Genomic DNA, 26,691 nt, shown 5'->3' with positions numbered 1-26,691 from the left:
CCCACAGGGTGCTCCCTGCTCTTGTGGGACCTTTCCAGAAGTTCCCCCTGAAGAGGTTCCCAGAAAGAGATTATGCAAGAGGAGGCATTTGGACCCCCAGGAGTCTATCACATCTGACACTTCTATCACATCGGACACTGACCTTCCCCCAGGAGTCTATCACATCGGACACTTCTATCACATCGGACACTGACCTGGATGAATCAGAAGTGTCCCCCAATTCCCCCTCTGAGGACATCATCTTTGCGGAGATTCTTGAAATCCTTAGGCAGAGGGGTGATTGGCAGTCCAAGAGCCCTACTTAGGACGAGTCTGTTCTGAAGGCATTTGGGTCTCAACCTTCCACCTCTTTGGTATCTCCACCTTACGATGAGCTTATGGATCTGGTCTCTCTTAGGGCGTGGGAGTCTCCAGAATCTATGGAACCTGTTCCTTTGGAGGCCTAATAAGTTTATTTCAGCCCCTGTGTATGTCCTTTTTGACCAAGGGAGTCCCTGTTGATGCCATGGTGGTGGCGGCAGCCACCAAAAAGGAAATATCTGAGACTTCATCTATCCATCCTCCTAATAGAGAGTCTAGGATCATGGGTAGATATGGGTAACGCATGCTCAGTTCAGCGACTTTCTCACTCAGATCACTGAACTACTTGACACATTTTACCAGACAAACTGCAGAGAGATCTCCTTAAGGAGTTGGGAGATGCTCTTCAGGGTGCTGTAGCTTTGAGTGTATCCAATAAGTTTGCCACTCAGCTCTCTATCCTGAATTCGATAGTCAACTCGTCCATGCGTCTCGTATCATACGCTGCTGATGGTTCGAGCAGAGCCACAGGTACAGGAATCTGTCCGTAGGCATCCCTGGATGCGACTCTGTTCCTTTGCAGAACCCTTCAAGTCTTCCTTTAATAATACCCCATTTGACGGCTCATCCTTGTTTGGGCCAAAGGTGAAGGAGACTTTAACCAGGTGTGAGCAAGAAGGAAAGACTGTCTGCCGTCGGAGTCCTTTTTCCACCCTCACTCGACCCTTTCCCAAAGGTCAGAGGGGGATGAAAGATGTGGTTCTAGAAAGCCCAAGTAGCCTTTCAAGACACGTGGAGAGCCCCCATCCAGAGGCAGAGGAGGGGGTTTCAATTGAAGATGCCGCCCTCGCGGCAGAGGGGTCCGCAACACCAGGGTGACAGATCACTTCTCTGGTCAGTCCTACCAGCGCTCCTGAAGGGAGGCCCGCCTGTCCTACTCTGGAGGCAGTCGGGGGTCATTTATCTTTGTACCCCAAAGCCTGGCTAAATATAACAAATGACAATTGGGTACGAAGTATAATTTCCAGAGGGTATTTCATACCATTCTCCACCCAGCCTCTTCCCGTCAAAAACAATCCTGGATGGTCCACCCAGTTACATGGGACATGCAGCAATAGAGGTACGCAGATTGCTAGAAAAAAGTCATCCAGCCAGTCCCAGCAGACCAGACAGGATTCAGAACTTACTCAAGGTTCTTTTTGGTTCCAAAGAAAACAGGGGACTGGAGACCAATTTTGGATCTTGGCAGACTCAAACCAATTTGTGAGAAAAGAGAAGTTCCGAATGGTCACGCTACAGTCCATACTCCCCTTGTTGGGGAAGGACAGTTGGATATGCTCTATCTATCTCAAGGATGCGTACTGCCACAAAGATGGCCAGACCATCCAGAGATCACCTGCATTTCTGGCTGGAAGCCAATCATCATTTCCGAGCTCTGCCCTTTGGTCTCACTATAGCCCCCCCCGAGTGTTCACCAAGTGCATGGCAGTAGTCACGGCTCACCTGAGACGTCTAGGATTCCAGGTGTTTCCGTATCTAGACGATTGGCTCCTTACCTCCACCACCAGGCATCAACTTCTACAAGCAAGATAGGCTACTCTGACAATCTGCGATCAGCTAGGCATTACAGTCCACTTCAAAAAGTCTGCCTTGTTGCTATCGCAGCATATCGTGTTTATAGGGACAGAACTAGACACGTCAATCACCACTCTTCGCATTCCGCCAAAAAGAATCTCTGTTCTTCACCAACACATCATGTTCCTAATATCAAAGAACAGAGTACCAGCAGCAGAGGTATTAAAAGTTCTAGGATTGATGGCGGCAGCTATTCTAGCAATCCCATTAGCAAGGATGTGTATGAGAATCCTTCAATTGCTTCTATTCACGCAGTGGTCTCCAAGAACTTCCAGTGAGTCACATGACCCTGATAAATTCATGCAAGAAGGGTCTTCAGTGGTGGTTGACGTCTCTGCATGTCCCAGGAGGACTTCCTTTCATGCTTCCCCCTCCAGTTGCCACTGTGACCACGGACGATTCCCTGATAGGGTGGGGTGGGGGGGCTATTTCAGGGAAAGATTGCCCAAGGCATATGGACGGATCAAGAATCACATCTGCATATCAATGTCCTGGAGATGAGAGCAGTACTTCTAGCGTTGCAATACTTTCAGGACTATCTTCCTCTAGGGACAATTGCAATACAGACAGACATGTCAGTGGTCTGATATTTGAACAAACAAGGCAGGACCAAGTCTTATCCCCTTTGCCGAGAAGCCCTCAGAGTATGGCAGTGGGCACTGTCATCTCAGTGCTTTCTGTTGGCAACGCGCATCCCGGGCAAATCCAACGTACTAGCGGACAGACTCAGCAGAGCAATCTTGTTGCCCCACGAATGGTCCCTCAAACAAGAGATTGCGGACAGGATCTTCTGCAAATGGGGCCAGCCTTCTTGCGACCTCTTCGCCAGTCACATCAACAACAAATGCAGAAGCTATTTTGCCCTAATTCCCATGCCAGATCACCACGATTGGCCCTCAGGTCTCCTCTATGCATTTCCACCAATTCCCCTGATATCCAAATTCTTACAAAAAGCAAAGTAGCTGGGGTGGACAATCATCCTCATAGCCCCTCATTGGCCTCTGCAGATTTGGTTCCCATTTCTTTATCATATTCTGGAAGATCCATGGATCCTGGGCCCAGTTCCGGACTTGACATCTGTCAGGGGATCTTCACCCGTCATTGCAGACACTGAAGCTAACTGATTGGCTGCTCCAATTCCCCGCATAGCCAGGCTGTATAATCTTTCCCATGACACTAGTCAGGTTTTGTTGGCTTCCCACAAACCTTCCACCAGAAAATTGTATAGTAGTAAGTGGAAGAGATTTTCCATTTGGGCTTCTTCCCACAACATTGACCCTTATCTAGCGCCATTGTCTTCTATCTTACAATTCTTGACAAATCTTCAACAAAGGAGCAGCGGCAGCTACGGTATGAGTTAGCAGTTATATCTAATTTCCATCTAGGAATTGATGGTTTGAATGTTATGGCTCACCAGTTGTCTAAGGCTTTATTAAAAGGGTCCTTTCATATAAGGCCTCCAGTGAAGACACCTTATTCTCCCTGGAATTTTAATTTTGTTATCTCGTATCATTCTTCCTCCTTTTTAGCCTGCATCATCTTGTGAACAAAAATTCTTGTCATGGAAAACTATCTTTTTAGCCATCACTTCAGCCTCTAGTCTCAGAGCTCCAAGCCCTTTCCATCAAGCCCCCCTTACATGGTCTTCCATACCAAGAGTCTCTCTCAGAACTAATCCATCCTTTCTGCCCAAAGTATGTTCTGAGGTTAACATTAATCAAGTCATTGAGTTGCCAGTTTTCTTCCCTAATCATACCAACAAATTGGAATATATGTTGCATAAACTTGAGACATATTTTATTTGGACAGAACTAAAGACATTAGGAAATCAGATCAGCTCTGTGTCCTTTTCTGAGACCAGGAAAGGTAAACCAGTTGCTAAAACAACCCTAAGTGGCTGTCTGATTTTATGATAAGCATATGTATAGGTGATGCAATGCCATTATCTAGTAAGGTAAAGGCTCATTCAACTAGAGCAGTTTCTACCTCAGCCTTTCAAGCCAAATTGCCTTTGGATAACATCTGTGCAGCAGCCACCTCGTCTAAACCTAAAATTTTTTTTTAACTCATTACAAAGTGGATAAGGCCTCCAGGAACAGGGCTTCATTTGGTTCTACGGTTCTGAAAAGTGTACTGCCGTGAGCCACCCAAGATCAGGGTGCTAGGGACGCTACCCATCAGTGATGAATGAAGATTGAACAACTTCACATAAAGAAGTTATGTACTCACCATAACGTTCCATGTGAGTTGTTCCTTCTCGCCTTCATTCTCACGTCCCTCCCTCCTTCCCCCTCCTGGCTGACAGTTAACCTGGAGGCTGTCTTCATCCTGGTTTTTCAACATGTATTCATTCCTAGGTAGAATAATTATTGTACTATTATATGGTACGCAGCAAACAAGATCTGAGGTAATTCCAGCAGTGCGTTATGGGATAAGGGGTGGGGTCTCGAGCTACTGGAGAACTTTGAACTTGCTAGCCGGCCGTGTCGGAGCCGAGGATCGGCCCTGAACCCATCAGTGATGAATGAAGGTGAGATGGAACAACTCACATGGAACGTTATGGTGAGTACGTAACTTTTTTTTTTCTGGACGGCAATGACATGGCATTGCCCTTACAGGACTGGCTCCGACTGCACCTCCACCATCTGTCCCTCAACCTGTGGCGGACAGCCTGGCAGAGGAATCAGATCCCGCCATACAGGATAAAGCGGGTGCCTCCAAGGAAACTGCACAGTCCTGCTGTAGAGGCATTACCAATGGCTGTGTCTGGTGCCGGGGGGGGGGGGGGGGGCACCGCTTTCTGTAGGCCCATCTGATTTCATCGCTACCATACAGACACCAGAGTCAAGGCATTCTACTAGGTCCCTCAAAAAGAAACAGAAAATGAAGCACATCTCTTCCCCTTCTGAAAGTGTGCCCGATTGGCACCACCTTTATTTTTCCTGCACATTTTATTAATGTTTTTGATTTCAGTATGAGTGCAGAGCAGATAACGAGAGCTGCATTATTTCTGAAGGAACTGTTAATGCCCATGTGACTAAAATCTGTGCTTCATTTTCATGTGATAAGCTTTATTGCAAAGGAAAGGGTAGGGGACCTTTAGCATGCAAGGCATGGTTATAATTTTGTAGCTGTGAGGTTCCTGCATTACACGTATAAGGCTGGAAAGACTGACAGTTTTTTTTTTTTTTAATGTTCTGTCTTAAGTTGTGGCAATTGTAATTTCAGATATTGGATGAACGGGACCAGCTTCCTGTGAAGAGGTTTGAGGAAGAGATCCTTGATGCCATTGCTCATAGCTCTGTTATCATCATTCGAGGTGCCACTGGGTGTGGTAAAACCACTCAGGTTCCCCAGTACATATTGGATGAGTACATTCGGAATGGCAGAGCTGCTGAATGCAACATTGTTGTGACACAGGTTAGAAGTTTGAGAAAATGTGCTCTTATTCAAGTGTTTGTTCAACTTTTGTCTTGTAGTATTTTTAATAACACTGGTCGTACAGTTAAGCACCTGTTTTAGGCCCCTTTAGTTCATGTTTTTGTCAGTGTGAATAGTGTTGAAGGTAAGTACAGAAGATAAATTGGTCAGCAGTTTGTGCAGCTACCAGACAACCCTCCCTATCTGATGTGAGTCGTATAAAGGCTTCCCTTCCCAATGCCATATTCGTTCATTCTTGCCATACAAGTCCAATGCACCATGCATTCAAGTTTTATTTTATTTATTGACATTTGATTACTGGGAAAATCTGACTTGGTCTAATCGTACCCATTTTCAGAGGCAGAAAAGCTCCAGCTACAATAGTCACGTAACATTGACAGTGTAAGGTTTACAGTCATAAATTCATAAACAGTGTTTACAAAGTTACCATGCATAAGTACAGTAGGAAAAGGAAGCAGATTTACAGTCACAGAACATACACAATTCCCAAAGATTACATGCATGAGTACAATACAAAAGCAAAGTCCAATTCTTGGAAGTTTACAAAAATTACAAAGTCCAGAGTATATTTCATGACTACTTACAAGTCCCAGCCACATAGAGAAAAAAGTAAAAGTTTGTTTTAGGTCACTAGAATTTCTTGCTTCAAAAGATTAGGAAGACTTTTTGATGGAAAAATCTGATCGAGTGTTTAGCGGGTCAGTGTCAGTTTTATCCAGTAGTAAAGGAACAGAGCCAAGACTTTGGTAGGAATTCTTTCAGTATTGCTATGAAAGAGTGGTAATTAGAGATTGGTTTGAGGGTCAAAGGTATAAATTTCCAACTCATGGCTACTGCAAAAGAGTATGAGGGGAATCCAAGAGATATGTTTGGTTTATGGTGGGAAAGGAGTGGTTTGCCGTCAGATCATAGGCATCTGTTAAGATGATAGCTGTTGAGATTGTAACTTAAGGCAGGACAGGCTGAGGGTTTATACACAATCTTGTATAGTAAATAGTTGTGGTTGTACAATAGATAATGTGATAATTCTAGCCAGTTAAGGGACTTGAGTGAAAGGCAGTGATGGCAGTAAAAGGTAGGATTTGTAGCCAGTTTTACAGCTTTGTTCAGTTTTGCCTTCAGACTCATTTGTAGATTGTTTGTGTTTCACTGTTGCAGTCATTACACTTGGGTTATCCTGCTGGCAGGCTAATTGCAGTCGGCCTGAATTCCAAAGTCTAGGTCCGGCATCGGTTGCTGTCGCCTCTTTCCTGACGTCAGTGCGCCAGGGGTATAAAAGATGCAGCCAACGCCATTTTCTTCAGTCTTTCTTGCTGCGTGGTGCCTGAAACAAAAGCAGTTCGCAAGTGCCGGTCGGCCGACTCCTGAGATTTTCAAAAACTAATTTCAGATCCGAAGTCTTCATTAAAGCTAAGTACCCCGTTGGGGAAACTTTTTTTTTCTTGCTCCAGACCGATGTCCGAAAAAGTTAATTGTATTTCTTGTGAGAAGCAAATACCTCATAAGGGTTTTCATTCTTACTGTATTCCTTGCCTAGGCCCTGATCACAATGTTGCTATCTGCCTGTTTTATGCTTGATTTAACCAAAACACTATTAAGCATCGGTACGATTTTGCTTTTCATTACTTTGGCCGAAGATTCAATTATATAATGCCGTTGGAACAGCCGACGACTGGAGTTTATAAAAAGTGCAAGGAAAAAGAAAAGGACAGGCATCCAAGGTCCAAAACAGACGAGACTTCAGCTAAGCTGTTAGCCGGTTCTCAGTGAGGCTTTCGCAGCCCCTGACGCCCGCTACCTCAGAGCCACAGGCCGCTGACTACTCCCACGTGGAGACAGCTAGACCTCTGGATACTCAAGGTATTGGACACTGAAACTATTCCCTCAGATGGATCCGGAGCCACTGAGCAGGCATCTGCTTCTGAGGGTGTTTTCAGACCTACACAGGTATATGTAAAGCCTCCTTCAGCTTCCAAAGCAAAGACTAAAGCAGTTCTAAAGACAAAGGAACAAGTACAGTATTCTCCAAGACAGACTTCCATGCCTAAAAAACAGATGCTGAAAATGGCCGAAGACCTAATTACCTTGATCAGGGGTTCCCATCCCCCTCCTGACAAGAGGCCTAGGCAAGAGAGAGAATATGAATCTTCAGATCAGGTTTCCATTTTCTTTGACTCCTCTTCTGAACAGGAATACTCTTCCTCCCTATGAGGATTCTGATGCTGAAGAATCTATCCCTTCAGGCTCTCCTCCTGAGGATTCTTTTGGTGAAAGCCTGCATACCATGAGGGAGCACTTCCACTGGGAGAGCCAAGACTACTCAGAATCGAAGAAAAGGCTTAGAGATTTTCTTTTACTACCGCAGCACAGGCCTCTTATTCCCCCTGTGTTAGACATTGTAGATGTATTTTCAGAGTCCGGCCTCTCTCCTGACTCTCTACCCCCTGCCCCTGTTAAACCAGACGGGATACTACAGGGTTCCAGATTCACATACATTTCTTTATAAAAACCCTGCGGCTGTCCCTGAAACTATTTCTCAGGGTCCCAAAGGGGTCAAGGGTTCTACTGCAAAAAACCATATCCCCTCTTATAGGGATTCAAAGGCACTAGAAAGATGGGGGGAAAAAGGTTTACACTTCCGCTACTTTGGCTGTGAGAGCTTTAAATTGTAAATTTCATATGCTTAAATATCAGCAATACTTAATGTCACTGCTAAAACAGAAAATGACAAATTCTGATTGTGCAGAAAATAAGGAAATGCAGGATTTATTGCATGCAACTGAACAAGTAGGAAAGCATACATTGCAATGTGGTTTTGAATCTCTGGAGGCCTCTTGCAGGGCCGCAGTTACGGGTTCTGTTATTAGGAGGCATGTTTGGTTAAAGGAACAGAATCTGCCTGATCAGGTTAAAGCAAAATTATTAGATGCTCCATTACAGCATGATACCTTATTTGGTGTTAAAGCAGAGGAGGTGTTGAAGAAAATGGAGGACAAAGCGAAATCTATGCCGACAGTAAAGGATTTCTTAAAGGTACAGCCACCCAGATTTAGCAGGAACTGGCCTACAAAGAAGTGGTCCTTTCCAGTGTCATACAGGCCACAAAGAGGCAGATACAGATACCCCAGAGGCAGATCCCAGCCCCAGGGCTCATACAGGCCTAAACAGTGGGGCGCTTCTACCTCCAATAGCAGAGAAGACTAATCACAGCCATACAAGAAACAGTCCCAATGACTTTTCTCTGCCAGCATCAAGCACTTATCTTTTGGCAGCTCCCTTAGGGGGAAAACTAGCAATTTTTTCTCAATTGGCACATGATCACCCAGGACAAATGGGTCTTGAATGTAGTGTCCCAGGGCTACAGGTTCTACTTTCACACCCTGCCAAAGGCAAAAGGTATGCCAGACCTGCCACACAATCAATGGGCAGAGGCACAAAAACAAGTTTCATCCCTCATGAACATGAGGGCCATTCAGCAAGTGCCACAGCAAGAGCAGGGACAAGGATTTTACTCAAGACTTTTCTTGGTACCCAGAAAGGACAAAGCCTGGAGACCAATACTGGACCTGTCTATTCTAGATACATTTCTGGATGTCCCAAAATTCAAAATGTTGAGACTGCAGCAGCTTCTGCCCATGCTGGGCAAGAAGTCTTGGCTTGTAACTTTGGACCTAAAAGAGGCATACCTGCATATCCCAATCAGACAGTCTTGCAGAAGATACCTCAGATTCATAGCTGGCTCAATGCACTACCAATTCTCTGCACTGCCCTTTGGCTTATCTACTGCGCCCAGGGTCTTCACAAAATGCCTGGCACCAGTAATTGCATTTTGCAGACAGAGGAATTCAAATATATCCTTACTTGGACGACTGCCTTATTCAAGCAGAGAACAAGGATATTCTACTACAGCATCTGGCGTTTGTAAAGAGATTATTAATTTGCCTAGGGTACACAGTACACGAAAAGAAATCAAAACTAGTACCCTCCCAAGCGAGAATATTCCTGGGTGCAGGCTTAAATGCAACTGCCCAGATGGCTTATCTCACACCAGACAAACAAAGGCAACTGACTTCTTACTTCAAAATGTTGGCAACAAAGACCTAGTTATCTGCAAGAAAAGTTCTGCAGGCTTTGGATTTCATGGCATCCTGCATTCTGCTAATTCCATATGCCAGACTGCATATGAGGAAACTACAGTGGTATCTAAAAAGTGTTTGGACGGATTCCTTGCCTGCAACAGGAGTTTCGATGGTGGGCACAGGCCTGTCACCACAACAAGGGACAGCCATTTACCCTACCTAAAGCCAGGCAGTCAATAACAGATGCATCAGATTATGCCTGGGGGGGGGGGGCACATGGCAGGAAAATGTATTCAGGGCACATGGCCCACAAGCCAAAGGCATCTTCATATCAATCAAAAGGAGATGCTAGCTGTTAAGAATGCCCTGGCAGCTTTCAAGGATCTACTTCATCCAGGCCAACTACTGATAAGGACGGACAATATTACAGTCATGTGGTACATAAACAAGCAGGGAGGCACACATTCCTACCCCCTCTGCAGACAAGCCAGACTTTGTGGGACACAGCATTGACTTATCAAGTACACCTGCAAGCACAGTTCCTGCCAGGAAAGAAAAATACTCTGGCAGACGAACTAAGCAGAAACCTCACGGATCCCCACGAGTGGAAACTGGGTCCACAAGTGTTCAGCATGATAACAAAGAAATGGGGATTCCCAGACATAGATCTATTTGCCTCCCCTCACAACTGCCAACTACAGAGATTCTGCACAAGGACTTATCACAAGCAAGCATGGAAAGTGGATGCTCCATCATTCAGATGGAAAACCCTAACAGTATATGCCTTTCCTCCTCTGCCTCTCCTCCCCAAGGCACTCCTAAAGGTCAGACAAGAGAAGCCAAAAATGATTGACCGCCCCAGACTGGCCCCACCAGCACTGGTACCCAATCCTAAAGAGCTTGTCTCAAGGCCCAGCCTGGACATTACCTCTAATTACTTACTGGCCCAGCGAAACAATCAGATCCTGCACAGCCAACTCGGGACCCTAAGTCCCTCAGCATGGCATTTAATGTAGCCATTCAGAACACACTTCTCTCTAAAGCAGTGATGGATGTTATTTTGGAGGCCAGGAGGCCCAGTACCAGAAAATCTTATGCAGAAAAATGGAAAAGATTCTGTGCTTGGAATCGGGCACAAGAAATTGACATGTTTGTATCAAATATTCCTCAGATTTTACAATACCTAACTGAGATGATGGACAAAGACCTATCCTTTTCATCAATTAAAGCCCATGCCTCTGCCATTTCAGCTCATTACAATACGGAACCACCTATTTTTTCTCATCCGTTGCTAAGGCAGTACCTCAGAGGGGCCAAAAACATAAGACCTCCAAGGAGAGAACCAGTACATGTATGGGACCTCAGTTATGTCTTGGAAAATCTCACATTGCCTCCTTTTGAGCCAGCCAATACAGCTGAAGTGAAGTTCTTATCTTGGAAAACAGCTCTGCTCCTAGCAATAACCTCTGCAAGACGAGTCTCAGAGTTACAGGCACTCATGGCTGTGGAACCTTTTATCATTTTCCATCAAGACATGGTTTCTCTGAGGACGAACCCGACATTTATGCCTAAGGTATTGTTCAGTGTGGCCCTTAACCAAACCATCCATTTTGCCTACCTTTTATCCACACTCAGAATAAGGGTGAGAGACTCTTGCATTCTTTGGATATACACAGACAGCTACGCTTCTACTTGGACAGAACTAAAGCTTTCAGAAAGACTGAGCAACTTTTAGTGGCATATGCTGCAGGATCACAAGGAAAGGCCATCTCAAAGCAGACTATTTCAAAATGGATAGGCCACTGCATTCGTTTTTGCTATTCACAACATGGCAAATCTGTGCCCAAGGGCATTAGGCCTCATTCAACCAGAGCAGCAGCCACTTCAGCAGCCTTCCTCGGAGTACCAACCAAAGACATTTTAGAGGCTGCAACTTGGAGTTCAGTGCACTTCCAGAGCAGGCTTTGCCACTGCAGTTCTGTAGGGCCTTATAGCCTCTCCTAATCCTATTTAGACCCAGCCACCCAACCTCAGCTTTGGGATTCAACCCAAGTGTAGTGACTGCAACAGCGAAACATGAACATAGTACAGTTGTGTAACTACCATAAATGTAGATGTTCGAGTGTATTCACTGTTGCAGTCCAGGTTACCCACCCACCATCCCCCTTTCTTTGCTGGGACTTATCTGTACTTCTCTGTCCTATACAACCTATGTGGTGTATTTGCTTGTAGATGAAGGAAATGTTTTATTTTAGTGCATGCATACTTATTGGCATAATTTTTAGCCTACCAGTTTGGGGGCACCTGGCATCTGGGGCAAGAAAAACTGAAGAAAATGGCGTTGGCTGCATCTTTTATAGTCATAGAGTCATAGAGTCATAGATACCCCCTGGCGCACTGACGGCAGGGAAGAGGTGACAGCAACCGACGCCGGACCTAGACTTTGGAATTCAGGCCGACTGCGGATAGCCTGCCAGCAGGATAACCCAAGTGTAATGACTGCAACAGTGAATACACTCTAACATCTACATTTATGGGTAGGTACACAACTGTACTTTCTTCGTATTCCACTGTTGGAGTCACCACATTTGGGTTATCCCTGCCAGGGTATCCCTCAGCCGGCCCGAATACCAGAGGCTTAGTATTTCTGCATCAGTTGCTGTCTCTTCAGGACTGAGGTCAGGTCGTCAGTAGTATAAAGTAAGGCAGCCCCACGCCATTACATCAGTCTTTCTTGCTACAGAGCCCGAAGCAGAAGCAGTTCGCACGAGTGCCAGTCAGCCGCTACCTGCGTTTCATCTTCTGAATTGAATCTGGTCTTCTAAAGCTAAGTATCCTGTTGGGGATCCTTTTTTCTTGCACTAACCGATGTCAGGAAAAAGTTAATTGTCTTGCCTGTGGAAAGCAAATACCACACTGAGACTTTCATTCTTACTGCGTCACTTGCTTAGGCCCAGACCACGATGTCCCCTGCTGTCACTTTTGTGCTTTGTTCAATGCCAGGACTATACATCAGGCCCTTTATTGTAGCTAGATATTTTCGCTCAGTCCTCTAATTCCGATATGGCTTCGGTAAGCCATCCAACAGCAGATCTTCCGAAAAAAATGTAAAGATAGACAGAGACAGACCGCACAGGTCCAAACCTAATGACACTTTCGTTAAGCTAGTCATCAGTTCTCCAGTCCTCAGTGAGGCGCTTTTGCAGCCCCTGATGCCTGCTTCTGTGGATTCACAGGCTGCTACCGAGACCCTTTCAGAGTCCGGTATGCCGCAAAACTCTTCGACTAAGGATGCTGTGGTAGTCTCTCCCTTGGATGAGTCCGGAGCCACTGAGCAGGCTCCTGCTTCCGATGAAGTACTACGCATTACCGGTTCTCAATACAAACCAACTTTTGCATCTACCGTTGTTTTGAAAACTACCCAGGGTATGAACCACATCCAAGAAACTGACCCAGTGTCAGACACCTGTTTCCTTGCCTCAGTCTCAAATGCTTAAAATGGCGGAAGACCTTATGCTGATCAGGGGAAGCCAAGCTACCCCTTTCAAAAGAGAGATCTGTCCCCGGTAGTTTTGTCTGAACAGGAGTCTGATTACTCTGATGCATCTGAATATGAAGACATGCAACACTTCTCAGCTTATGAGGATTCTGATGCAGAGGACTTCATTCCTTCTGCCTCTCCCCCTGAAGACTTTTTCTTTGGTGAAACCCTTCATACATTAAGGGAGCATTTCCAGTGGAAATGTCAGGACTACCCTTGGTCTAAAAAGACTCAGGGAATTATTGGATCTTCCACAGCACAGACCCCTGGCCATTCCCCCAGTCCTGCATGTTGTGGAGGATGTTTTCCTGGAATCCAGTTGGACTCCTGACACCTTCCCTCCTGCACCCAGAAAAACAGACTGGTATTAAGAGTCCCTGACTCTCACAAATGTCTTTTTAAAAATCCTACTGCTGACCCTGAGGTAACTTCTCAAGGGGCTAAAGGAATTAAAGCGACCTCTGTTAAGAATCCCACCCCCTCAGATAGTGATTCCCGAGCACTAGACAGATGGGGTAAAAAGGTATACATCTCTGCTACTCTTATCAGAGCACTAAACTGCCAGTTCCATATGCTAAAATTTCAGTAACATCCCCTGGAACTCCTCACAGTGTCTTCCTTTCCTGCTTGTGCTGAATCTAGAGTTACAAGAGTTAATGCGTTCTGTAAGTCAAGTAACTAAACACACTTTGCACTGTGGGTTTGATGCCCTAGAAACTTCTTGCAGGGCAGCAGTCACCGGGTCTGTCCTTAGAAGACATGCATGGCTTAAGGAACAACCCTTGCCAGACCATGTTAACTCTTAATTGCTGGATGCACCCTTGCACAAAGACAACTTATTTGGCACGAAGGCAGAGATGATGTCTTAAAGATGGAAGAAAAAGCTAAATCTATGCAGGCAGTTAAGGATTTCTTACAGGACCAGCCACCCCGTTTCAGCAGGCATTGCCCCTCCAAGCACTGGTCATTTCCTGCTCCCATCAGGTCAGTTCATGCCAGACCCCGTGGAAGCAGACCCCCCAGACAGCAGCCACAGGGAATGCAGAGATCAAAACAATGGACTTGGAGTTGTAAGCCACACTATCGTGGTAAGAACTCACAATGACTCTCCCCCACCCCCTCCCTCTGCCCACCTTCACTTACCCTTAGGAGGAAAAGTCTCCTTTCACACAAGCACCTCAGCCACCATTACCAATGACCAGCTGGGTCCTCAACAGTGTCCTGGTGATACAAATTTTCTTTCCACACTCTTACAACTCCAAAAGGGTTCCCATATCTACCTTCAAACCATTGGGCAGAGACACAAAAACAAGTACTTTCCCTGCTTTCTGAGGGCAATAGAGCACATTCTTACAGAACAAAAAGGCCAAGGTTTCTACTCCAGACTTTTTCTGGTACCCAGGAAAGAGGGCAGCTGGTGACCCATTAACAGTCTATCCATTCTAGTCATCTTCCTGGTGATACCAACATTCAAAATGTTCACCCTCCAACAAATGCTACCCATGCTCTCCAAGGATGCTTGGCTAGCCACCCTTAGGCCTACATCCACATTCCTATCAGGGAATCGTGCAGGAAATATCTGTGTTTCAGGGCAGGATCCCCTGCACTTGCAGTTCTCTGCACTTCCCTTTGGCTTATCTACTGCTCCGCGTTTTCACAAAATGTCTGGCTCTGGCCATTGCCTTTTGCAGACAAAGGAATATCCAAATTTACCCATACTTAAACGACTGCCTAATTAAGGCAGACAGCCAGGAAAAGCTGCTCATACACCTGGCCTTTGTAAAATCCCTACTGACCTCCCTAGGGTACACAATCAACTAAAAGAAATCCAAACAAGTACCCACCCAAAGGATTAATTTCTTGGGAGCAAGCCTTGGACACAGCATCCCAGATGGCATTCCTTACACCAGAGAAGCAAACTTGCCTGACAGCCTACTTCTCTCAAGTAGCCACCAGACGCCAGTTATCTGCAAGGAAAATCCTGCAAGCTCTGGGGTTCATGGCATCTTGCATTCTACTCATTCCATATGCCAGACTGCATTGGAGGAAACTTCAGTGTCATCTAAAAAGCTTTTGGTTGTCAACACTCTCAAGACCTGGAAACTCTTATACCAATGATACCTTGCCTCAGAAAAGATTTTCTTTGGTGGTAAGTAGCTTGCTCCCACAAGGGACTACCCTTTTCACCACCCCTTGCTGCCCAGACCCTCACCACAGACGCATCAGACTATGCCTAGAGTGCACACCTGGACAGTAGGTGCATACATGGCCAATGGAGCTCACAGCAAATCCATCTGCACATCAACCAAAAAGAGATGATAGCTGTCCAGCACGCCTTGACATCTTTCAAACCCCTTCTCTCCCTAGAGGCTCTCCTGATCAAAACACACCACCACTGTGATGTGGTACATCAAGAAGCAGGGAGGGACTCGCTCCTACTCTCTGTGCAGGCTGGCCATGATTTTTTTGGTGCACAGTCTCTGCCATGCAACTCCACCTGTTAGCACAATTCCTGACAGGTTCTGTAAAAACTCTGGCAGACCACTTGAGCAGAAATCTTCTGGACCCACATGAGTAGCAGCTAGACAAAAGAACCTTCATCTTAATAACTGAGAAATGGGGCACTCCGAAGGTCTTGCCTCCCACACCAACCATCAGCTCAGCAAGTTCTGCACCAGGGAGCATTACTGCACGGCTTGGAAAGTGGCTGCCCTGTCCTTCCCCTGGGTCAATCTATCGGTCTATGCCTTTTCCCCACTACCTGTCATCCCCAGGATACTTCTCAAAATAAGGGAGGAGATACCAAGGACAATTCTTATAGCTCCAGACTGGCCTCACCAGCACTGGTACCCACTGTCACCATGGCTTGTCACTCAGACCCCAACCCTCCTGACCCAGAGGTAAGGAGAGTTCATGCATCCCCAGTTGCAGACCCTCAGTTTGGCAGCTTGGCTTATTCCCTAACCTCCGATCAGTCTGCCAACCTCAGTAAACAGGTTCTAGATGTTATACGTGAGGCCAGACGCCCTAGCACTAGAAAGTCTTATGCTGACAAATGGAAAAGGTTCTGCATCTGGATTCAGGCTAAGGGAGCTGATACAGTACAGCCCTCCTTCCCTCTCACTCTGGATTGCTTAGCTGACCTGCTACACAGTGGTCTCTTTCTCTATTAAAATTCATGTCTCTGCTATCTCTGCTCATTTACCCACTGAGCAGCCCCTTTTCTCACACCACCTAATCAAACAATCCCTAAGAGGGGCTAGCAACTTGAGGCCACCCAGAAGAGCACCAACCCCAGCTTGGGACCTTAACTTTGTATTGGAAAAAGTCACCCTGCCCCCTTTCGAACCAGCATCTTCAGCAGAGCTAAAATTTCTCTCATGGAAGACAGCTTTCCTTCTGGATATCACTTCAGCCAGAATGGTCTCCGAGCTACAAGCACTCATGGCTGTGGACGCCTTCATCTTCCATGCTGACAAGATTTCCCTAAGGACTAACCCATCCTTCATGCCCATAGTGGTGTCCAGTGTGGCTCTCAACCAATTCATTCATTTACCAACCTTTTAACCTTACCCACAGAACAAGGGGAAAAGGATCCTGCACTCTAGATGTGTACGGGCAGCTCAGATTCTATCTAGACAAGTCTAAGTACTTCAGAAAGTCTGATCAATTGCTGGTTAGCTTTGCCACAGGGGCAGAGGGCAAAGCCATCTCCAAACAAACAATTTCCAAATGGATAGCACACTGCATCCATTTATGTTGCAAGCAACACTGAAACCTTCCCCGTAAGTGGGTCAGGACGCACTCTACCAGAGCAGCCTCCGCCTCTGCAGCTTTCCTCAGAGGAATCCCCACCAGGGACATCCTTGAGGCTGCCACCTGGACATCTTTTCACACTTTCACCAAACACTACCACCTGCCTATCTTCTCCAAATCCAGGGCAGGGTTTGCCTCTGCAGTCTTGCAGGGCAGCTTAGCCAGTCCCTAGTTTCCTTGACTGCCTCCACCCTTTTCCCCAGTTTTGGGAATCGACCCAAATGTGATGACTGCAACAGTGAAATGCGAAGAACATAGTACGGTTGTGTACCCTTAACATAAATGTAGATGTTCAAGTGTATTCACGGTTGCAGTCCTGGTTTCCCTCCCTCCATCCTTCTTGTTTTTTTTTCTCTCTCTCCTTATAAGGGACGTTTTGGTATTTACTTTCTACTGGTGGTGTTCTTCACCAGAACCTGGTTCCCACTTGTTGGCTTCTGACAGGGCAAGAAAAACTGATGTAATGGCATCTGCTGCCTTAATTTTATACTACTGACTACCTGACATCAGTCGTAAAGCAACAGTAACTGACGCAGAAATACTTAGCCTCTGGTATTTGGGCTGGCCGAGGGCTACCCTTGCAGGGATAACCCAAATGTGATGCCTGCAACAGTGAATACACTCTAACATCTACATTTATGCTAAGTGTACACAACTGTACTGTTGGAGTATTGTAACTCCATATAGCAGTGAGGGTAGGACTCATTCAGAAAGTGGGTGTGCCTATGTTGTATTCTTAGTTTTGGTGTGTTTGTTGTTTTGGATTTGAAGTTGAAAGTTTAGGTTGTCATCCGTTGTTTCTGGTAAAGTTGTGTGGGGGACTACTTGTATTTTAGTATTTAAGTACAAGTATTTTAAAATGATTTTTTTCAAGGTTGTGTGCGTTTGGTTTGAAGAGGAGGAGTTTGAGTTTTTTGGTGTTAAGTAGAAGAAAGCCATCAGCTAGCAAAGATTCTATGGAAGTAAAAACTTTGTGTTCAAGTTGTGGCAGGCATTGGGGGGAACAGACCAGTGTTGAGTCATCCACATAGTGGCTTTGCAGGCGGCACAGATGTTCTTCGTGTTTCACTGTTGGTCATCACATTTGGGTTATCTGCTTGCAGTAGTCCTCAGTCGACCTACTATCAAAATCTTGGGTCCTGCGTCGGTTGCTGTCCAATCTTCCGTATAGTCAGGTAGTCAGGAGTGTAAAGCATGCAGCCAATGCCATTACATCAGTCTTTTTTGACGTACGGTGCCCGAAGCAGAAGCAGTTCGCAAGTGCCAGTCGGCCGACTCCAGAAATTTTCGTTTTCGAGTTTCAGAACCAAAGTCTTCAACTAAAGCTAAGTACCCCATTGGGGAAACTTTTTCTTGCTCTAAACCAGTGTCAGTAAAAGTCAGTAATTGTATTTCTTGTGGAAAGCAAATACCTCATAAAGATTTTAATTCATACTGTATTCTTTGCCTAGGTCCTGACCACGACATAACTCACTGTCGGTTTTGTGCCTTATTTAAACCACAAACTATTTGTCATCGGTATATTTTCGCTTCAAAATATTTTAGTACTCTGTTCAATTATCCAGATATGTCTTCGGTAAGCCACCCGACTACAGACATTCCAAAAAAACACAAAGGTTATGACAGAGACAGGCTGCCTAGGTCCAAAGATGCCGACAGTGCTTCTAAGCTAATTGCCAGTTCGCCGGTACTCAGGCACTTTCGCTGCCCCTGATAACTGCTACTTCAGATTTGCAGGCCTCTACTGAGACCCGTTCGGTATGCCACAAGATGCTTCAACTGTGGAACCTGCGGATGTCTGTACCTTGGATGGGTCCAGAGCCACTGTGCAGGTACTGGCTTCTGAGGGTGTATTCAGGCCTACTGACTTGCATATTAAACCGATGCCATCTTCTTCAAGGCCTAAAACTCGAACCATGCCTAGAAACCACCCAGCCCACATGGTCAGGCCTCTATGCCTAAAAAGTAAGTAAGAATGGCTGAAGACATTATTACTTTAATCAGGAGAAGCTAACCTTCCCCCTCTCAGCACAGACTCCACGTGGGCCAGCAGAGTAATCCAGGCTGCAGAGAGCTGAATAAGCGACTTTTCTTGATACCAAGTATATTTTTTGTTGCTTTCCACATCTGAATACCTAGCGACTGTATTTCGCCTGCCTTTCTGTTACATTCAAGCTGTTTTTACTGCATTTAACTTAATATTGCACTTGGAATCCTTGTTTGTTACTATTTGACTGTATTTGTAGCAAATTCTTCTGTGTAAGCTGTAGTAGCTGATTCATAGCATTTATAAGTGTTTGCTGTACCTGTTTCTGCCTGTTTTGTGAAAAAAAAGAAAAAAAAGAAAAAAATATCTCTTGATGTTCTTCATCTCACATTGCTGCAGTCCTTACACTTGGGTAGTCCGCTGTCCTCGGTCCGCCCAAATATCAAAGTATAAGGCTGACGTCGGTCAAGGCGCATTTGACTGACATCAGGACGTCAGGGTACAAATGCGCATGACCGACGTCATATCCTCAGTCTTTTTTGCCGCATGGTCTGATGCAGAAGCAGCGTTGCAAGTGCCGTTCGCCGTTCTGAAATTTTTCGAATTCGGAGTTTCAGACCGAGTCAAAGTTGGCTAAGTACCCCGTTGGGGAATATTTTAGTTTTTTCTTGCCTCAGTGGTTTACCAGATGTCAGAAAAGTGAATAACTGTATTTCTTGTGGGAAACAGATACCGCATAGAGATTATCATACTTTGTGTATTCCTTGTTTAGGGCCTGAGCACGACGTTGTTGGGTGTCGGTTTTGTGCTAGATTCAATAAGCGCACTATTAAGAGAAGGTTAGATTGTGCCAGGTTAGTCTTCGGGAAGCGGTGCAATTATAATATGCCGTCAGTGCTCCGACGCCCGCTTCTTCGAAGAAGCGCAAGGACAAAGCAGCTAAGCCTAGGCTAGAAGAGCCGTCCGTACCGGACGCCGGTTCTTTAGAGGTGTCGGTGGAGCCGGTGGTTCCACCGGAGGTTTCTCTTGAGTCCCAGGGAGAGACTTTGTTATTGCAGGATGTGGCCTCTCAGGAGGCAGGTCAGGCTGAAGGGGCTTCTCAGGTTACTGTACACTCCCCTCCCTTCCTAGGGTGGTTAGGCCCTCTCCTTCTGTTTCCAAGGCTTCTCCCAGAGGCAGGCCAGGTTTAGCTTCAGTTGGTGTCACCCCTAGTTCTTCAGGATCTGTGCCCAAGAAGCATATGCTTAAAATGGCAGAAGATTTGATTACTTTGATTAGAGGTTCTTTGCCCCCTCCTGATAAGAGACCTAGGGTGGAACCTGAGTTAGGGAGTTTTGAGCAGGCCGATGTTTCAGAGTCTTCGGCTGAAGACTTGCAGGAGTATTCTCCTTATTCTGATTCTGATGTGGATGATTCTACTCCTTCTGCTTCTCCTCCTGAGGATTTTCTTTTCAGAGACTCTTCATTCCATGAGGGAGCATTTTAAGTGGGAAGGTCAGGACTTCTCTGATTCCAGGAAAAGGCTTAGGGAATTTTTGTTTTTACCCCAGCATAGGCCTTTGGCTATACCTCCTGTTCTGGATGTTGTGGAAGATGTGTTTGCAGAGGCTTCTCTTAATCCTGATTCTTTGCCTCCTGCTCCTGTTAAACCGGATAGGTATTACAGGGTGCCTGAAGCTCATAAGTATCTTTTTAAGAATCCTAGGGCAGACCCAGAAACTGTTAGTCAGGGGCCTAAGGGTGTTAAGGCTTCTGTTGTCAAAAATCCGGTTCCTCCAGATAAAGAGGCCAGGGCTTTGGATAGATGGGGAAAGAAAGTTTATACTTCTTCCACCCTAGCTATGAGGGCTTTGAATTGCCAGTTTCACATGTTGAAATACCAAAACTATCTACTTTCTCAATTGAAGTCTAAGGTAGATGCTCTGGCGGAAGGTATTGAGTGTAAAGAGTTACAAGATTTAGTACATGTTTCTGAACAGGTGGGTAAGCATTCTTTGCAATGTGGTTTTGATGCTGTACAGGCCTCGTCTAGGGTGGCTGCCACTGGGTCAGTTCTTCGCAGGCACGCCTGGCTGAGGGATCAGAATTTGTCTGACCATGTTAAGACAAGGATTTTAGATGCTCCTTTACAATCTGATGTGTTGTTTGGTTCTCCTGTTGAGGCAGTCTTAAAGAAAATGGAAGACAAGGCTAAGTCTATGCAGACTGTTAAAGATTTTTTGCAGGTTCAGCCTCCGAAGTTTAGTAGAAATTGGCCTACCAAGGGGTGGACGTATCCTTCTTATGATTCCCAGTCTAGGGGTAGATCTAGACGTGGTAGGGGCAGAGCTCAGGGCTCTTTCAGGCCTAGAACAGGAGTTCACCTGCACAGTCTTGGTGAGGGCAGGGGTCAGTCCTTCGTAAACAGACCCAATGACCTACCTTTTCAGCTGCCAGAGCCTTCTCGTCTGGCAGCACCTTTGGGAGGAAGGTTGGCACTTTTCAAGGAAAATTGGAGTTTAATTACCCAAGACAGATGGGTATTGGATATCATACACCACGGTTACAGGTTTTATTTCCATACCTTGCCTCCTTTCAAAGGCATGCCAGACGTTCCTCCTCAGCAAAGAATAGAGGCTCACAAACAAATTTCTCTGTTACTTCAAATAGGGGCCATATAGCGGTCCCTATGCCAGAAGTGGGCCTAGGATTTTATTCTCGCCTGTTCCTAGTACCAAAGAAAGGGAACACGTGGAGACCAATTTTGGATTTATCTATCCTCAACACTTATCTGGACATTCCCAAGTTCAAAATGTTGACGTTACAACAGCTTTTACCTCTGCTGGGCAAAGATCATTGGATGGTAACTTTGGATCTCAAGGAGGCTTACCTTCATGTTCCTATCAGACTGAGTTGCAGGAAGTATCTGCGTTGGGCTGGGACTTCTCATTATCAGTTCTCTGCATTGCCCTTTGGCTTATCTACTGCCCAGAGTGTTCACGAAAGTTCTGGCTCCAGTGATAGCTTTCCTCAGGCTAAAAGGAATACAGATCTATCCTTATTTGGACGATTGCCTGATTCTGGCTCAAGGAAGGGAGCTTCTTCATCATTTGGAATATGTGATAGCAGTGCTAAGATGCCTGGGGTATTCTGTGAACGAAATAAAGTCCAGTCTAGTACCCTCTCAGGACATGTGCTTTCTGGGTGTAAGACTGAATACAGCATCCCAGATGGCCTTTTTGACCCCGGACAAACAAAAGAATCTTTCCCTTTACTTTCATCAATTGTCTCATCAGTCCAGGCTGACTGCAAGGACAGTCCTTCAAGCCTTGGGGTTCATGGCATCTTGTATTCTGCTGCTTCCCAATGCCAAACTGCATATGAGGAAGCTACAATGGTATCTCAAAAATGTATGGACACAGCACTGCCAGGATTTGGACACTGTCATTCAAATAATACCTTGCATTCAAAAGGAATTGTTGTGGTGGGCTCAGGAATGTCACCTAAACAAGGGACTCTCTGTGACCCGGCCAGAGGCGAGTCAGATTCTTACGACAGATGCCTCAGACAAAGCTTGGGGAGCTCATCTGAATGGAAAGTGGATACAAGACAAGTGGCCTGCCAGACTACAACATCTACATGTCAACTTGAAGGAGATGTTAGCAGTCCAGTTTGCATTAATAGCTTTCAAGGATTTTCTTCTTCCAGGGCAGGTGTTGATTCTAACAGACAACACAACTGTCATGTGGTACATCAACAAGCAAGGGGGAACACACTCTTATCCTCTATGCAGGCAAGCAATGATTTTGTGGGAGACTGCTCTCAGTTTACAGCTAAATCTTCAGGCAAGGTTTCTGCCGGGAGCACAGAACTCCTTAGCAGATGTGTTGAGCAGATGAATTATGGATCCCCACGAGTGGAAATTGGATCCTCATGTATTTCAGAAATTGACAGTGTCATGGGGAACTCCAGACATAGATCTGTTCGCTTCTCCACTAAACCACCAGCTGCCAAAGTTTTGCACGAAAAGGTTTCATCCCACAGCTTGGAAAGTGGATGCTCTTTCTTTCAATTGGAGCAATCTTCATGTGTATGCCTTTCCACCTCTGCCTCTCCTCCCAAAGGTACTACTAAAGGCCAGACAGGACAAGCCAAGGATGATTTTAATAGCTCCAGATTGGCCTCGACAGCATTGGTATCCATTACTGAGAAGTCTGGTACGGGAGCCTCCATGGCCTTTGCCTTCGATTCCACACCTGTTGTCTCAGGAGGACAGTCATTTGCTCAATGTCAAGCTTCACTCTCTTCACCTAACAGCCTGGCATATTCTGTTTTGAACCATAGTGGGTCTCCACTTCCACAGCAAGTTTTGAATGTTATTTTGGAAGCTAGAAGGCCTAGTACAAGGAAAGTGTATGCAGATAAATGGAAGAGATTTTTTTTTTGGAGTGCAGCAAAGGATTTTGATGTTTCTGAGCCTAATTTAAGTGTGGCTCTTCAATATCTTACTGAGTTACTGGACAAAGGTTTGTCCTTCTCTTCTATTAAGGTTCATGCTGCAGCAATTTGACTCACTATGATTGTGACCCACCATTGTTTTCTCATCCTTTGTTCAAGCAATTTCTTAGAGGGCAAAGAATATAAGACCCCCGTAGAGCTCCTACTCCTGCTTGGGATCTCAATTTTGTGTTTGAGAAACTCACTCTACAACCTTTTGAGCCTGCAGCTACTACCGAGTTGAAATATTTATCATGGAAGACTGCTTTTGTTAGCCATTACCTCTGCAAGAAGGGTTTCTGAATTGCAGGCCCTTATGGCGGTTGAGCCTTTCTTAATTTTCCATAAGGATAGGGTATCTTTACGTACTAATCCTTCCTTTATGCCTAAAGTGGTTTCTAGTGTGGCTTTAAACCAAACTATTCATTTGCCTACTTTTTATGCAAATCCCCAAAATAAAGGGGAAAAGATTTTGCACACTTTAGATGTACACAGGCAGTTGCGATATTATTTGAGCAGAACTAAAGAGTTCAGGCAGTCTCAGCAGTTATTTGTTTCTTTTGCTTTGAGTTCTCGGGGCAAGCCTGTGTCAAAACAAACTATTTCTAAGTGGATTGGGTTTTGCATTGCTTTCTGTTATTCCCATCATGGCAAGGAGATTCCAGCTGGGATTAGGCCTCATTCCACTAGGGCTACTGCCACTTGACAGCTTTTTAAGGGGGGTGGCAACTAAAGATATTTTGGAGGCAGCTACTTGGAGTTCAGTGCATACTTTCTCTAGGCATTATCACCTTCCACTTTACTCTAAATCTAGGGCTGGTTTTGCCACTGCTATTTTGCAGGGCATTTTGGCAGCTCCTGCTTCTTTATAGTTTGCCATCCTCCCTTACCTCTGCTTTGGGATTCTACCCAAGTGTAAGGACTGCAGCAATGTGAGATGAAGAACATAGTACAGTTTTGTACCTACCATAAATGTAGATGTTCGAAGATCCACATTGCTGCAGTCCAATTTACTCCCTCCTTCCCTCTGTAGTTAGAGGTTGTGTGGGTTGGGTTGTCAATATTGTGTATATTGTATATATTGTACATATTATTAGTGCAAGGGTGGTTGGTTGGTTGGTTGTTTGCTGTCTTTTGGTTTTGACCTTTCTTTTTAGGGTCTTCTGACATCTGGGGCAAGAAAAGACTGAGGATATGACGGTCATGCGCATTTGTATTCTGACGTCCTGATGTCAGTCAAATGCGCCTTGACCGACGTCAGCCTTATACTTTGATATTCGGGCCGACCGAGGACAGCGGACTACCCAAGTGTAAGGACTGCAGCAATGTGGATCTTCGAATATCTACATTTATGGTAGGTACAAAACTGTACTTTTTTCCTGCTTTACTAGTTTAGTCCAGTTTCAGAGTTGCTGATTCCTGGGCTTTGGTTGTAGTTCCTGTGTACTGTTTCCTTGCCTTATTTGGGGGAGAGGAAGTTACCTTGCTTACCAGTGGGAGTGGGAAGCATTGAGCTGCCTTTTGTCCAGTTTTGTGAGGTTTCAGCCAGTAACTAGTAGTTTATTGGTCGTTTTGGGACAGTTTCTAGCTTTTTCCAGCCCCCTGGTATAAAACGTGGTAAATGCACGTTAGCGCGATTTAGAGCGGAGCTGCCACTGTTGCACACTAGGGCAGCGCCGGTTAAGCAGGTTTAAACTATTCGGGCTACCTAAAGTCCACTCTTCAAATTTTCCCTTAAAACTACCTTCCTCGAACTATACTACTGATCAAATCAGCGTATCCTATAACTAAAAAGATCATCTCTACTTGACTCCAAGTAGACCATTCTCTATCTGTTAAACCTAGCACTTGCTCCTACAGTACTTATTACCTTGATACGGCACTCTTGTCATAGATAGTACCCCAAAAAGGCAACCGGCCATTTGTGCGTCACCCACGGCCCCCAGAATCTTTTTTAAAGTTTTTTTTGTCTATCCTTCTAGCATGTCGAGGGATCAGTTGCTAGTGTCCTCTCCTGCTCAGCTGGTGAACCTGGGAATATTGAGGCAATGTTACAATTGCCTCATGTACACAGACAACCCTCTCCTCCTCCCACAAAACACAAATACATGCGAGAGATGCAACTATACGGCCAAACTGGAGGCTGAGCTCTCTCAACATAGGACTGGCAAGACCAGTCAGGAGGAGAAGGTTACCACACACACTATAGACCCAGTCTCACATAGTACCATTACAACCTCAAATCATACACATAAACACACAAAGACATACTCCGAGGCTCTGATCAAAAATCTACCTAAACAGCAGAGGCCACCAAAGCAGACACCCAAACAACCACCACCTCAGAACACAACACCTGCAACACATAGACATCACAGTCAGTGTGTCAAACAGTCACAGCCCTTAAGGCCAAACACAATGCCAGACACACTAGTCATTGGTGACTCCATAGTCAGACACACTGATGTCCCGCTCACCAGACTGAGTAAGGAGAAGGTCACAGTAAGCTGCCTGTCGGGCACTAGAATCCGCCACATAACGCAAGCACTCAGGTCTCTCAACAGCAGGTACAAATATGACTCGGTCATTGTCCACGCTGGTGTAAACTACCTGAGACGTACCTCCTTGGACTACATGAAAAGAGACATTGAGGAGCTCTCTGATTATGTAGCCCAGGCAGGTATGACCCTGACCTTGAGCAGTATCCTACCTTCACCAAGAATGATGCCACAATACAGAGATAAGATGATCAGCTTTAACAATTGGCTTAAACACTGGTGTCATTCAAAGGGGATCCAGTATCTGTCTGCCTGGGATGACATGCTGGACAAGCCACGCTGCCAAGGGACGGCTTGCACCTGTCACCCCTGGATTCGGATATTGGCAAAGGCTCTTGCCACCCATAGTGCCTTTTAGGCAAGGCTCAAATTCTAAACCTACCACCCTAGAACACAAAAAGGAAAAACTAAGGGTAATGCTGCTCAATGCCAGAAGTCTAAATCTCAAAATGCACGCACTCGAGGCCCTTCTCAGTATGGAGAACATCGATGTCTGTGCTGTGACAGAAACCTGGGTCAAGGCACCTGAGAGCACCACAGCTATCAGGTTTTACCTGATATGATGTTCCGGCCCCAAAATCCGGACAATACCAAGAAAGGAGGGGGTATCCATATTCATCAAGGACACCCACACCTCAAGACTGGTGGCAACGCGATGCATCGGAGACCATCCAGGTGCAATTAACCATAGGCAAGACTGCTCTGCAAATTGTAGCATGTTACAGGCCACCCTCACAAACTCAGGAACCTCACATGGCCTTCCTGAAAACACTAGAGGGATAAATGTATCACCAAACACCATCATACTAGGTGACTTCAATTACCCTAATATAGACTGGGAACACTACTCAAGCTCAA

At 45.6% G+C, this 26,691-nt stretch overlaps 1 protein-coding gene across 1 annotated transcript in view; it reads left to right on the top strand.

The window, feature by feature from the left end:
* DHX9 (DExH-box helicase 9) overlaps positions 1 to 26,691 on the top strand; it is a 1,660,482-nt gene that overhangs the window by 564,517 nt on the left and 1,069,274 nt on the right. Inside the window, exon 10 of the mRNA XM_044086769.1 lies at positions 5,164 to 5,355. Within this exon, the coding sequence (XP_043942704.1) occupies positions 5,164 to 5,355 (192 nt within the window). The remainder of the gene's footprint in view (positions 1 to 5,163; positions 5,356 to 26,691) is intronic.

The sequence above is a fragment of the Protopterus annectens genome, chromosome 10.part0, assembly GCF_019279795.1.
Source record: "Protopterus annectens isolate FY-2018-M chromosome 10.part0, PAN1.0, whole genome shotgun sequence".
Classification (NCBI taxonomy): domain Eukaryota; kingdom Metazoa; phylum Chordata; order Ceratodontiformes; family Protopteridae; genus Protopterus; species Protopterus annectens.
Note: the sequence above shows the minus strand (reverse complement) of the source record. Positions and strands in the feature narration are given on the sequence as shown.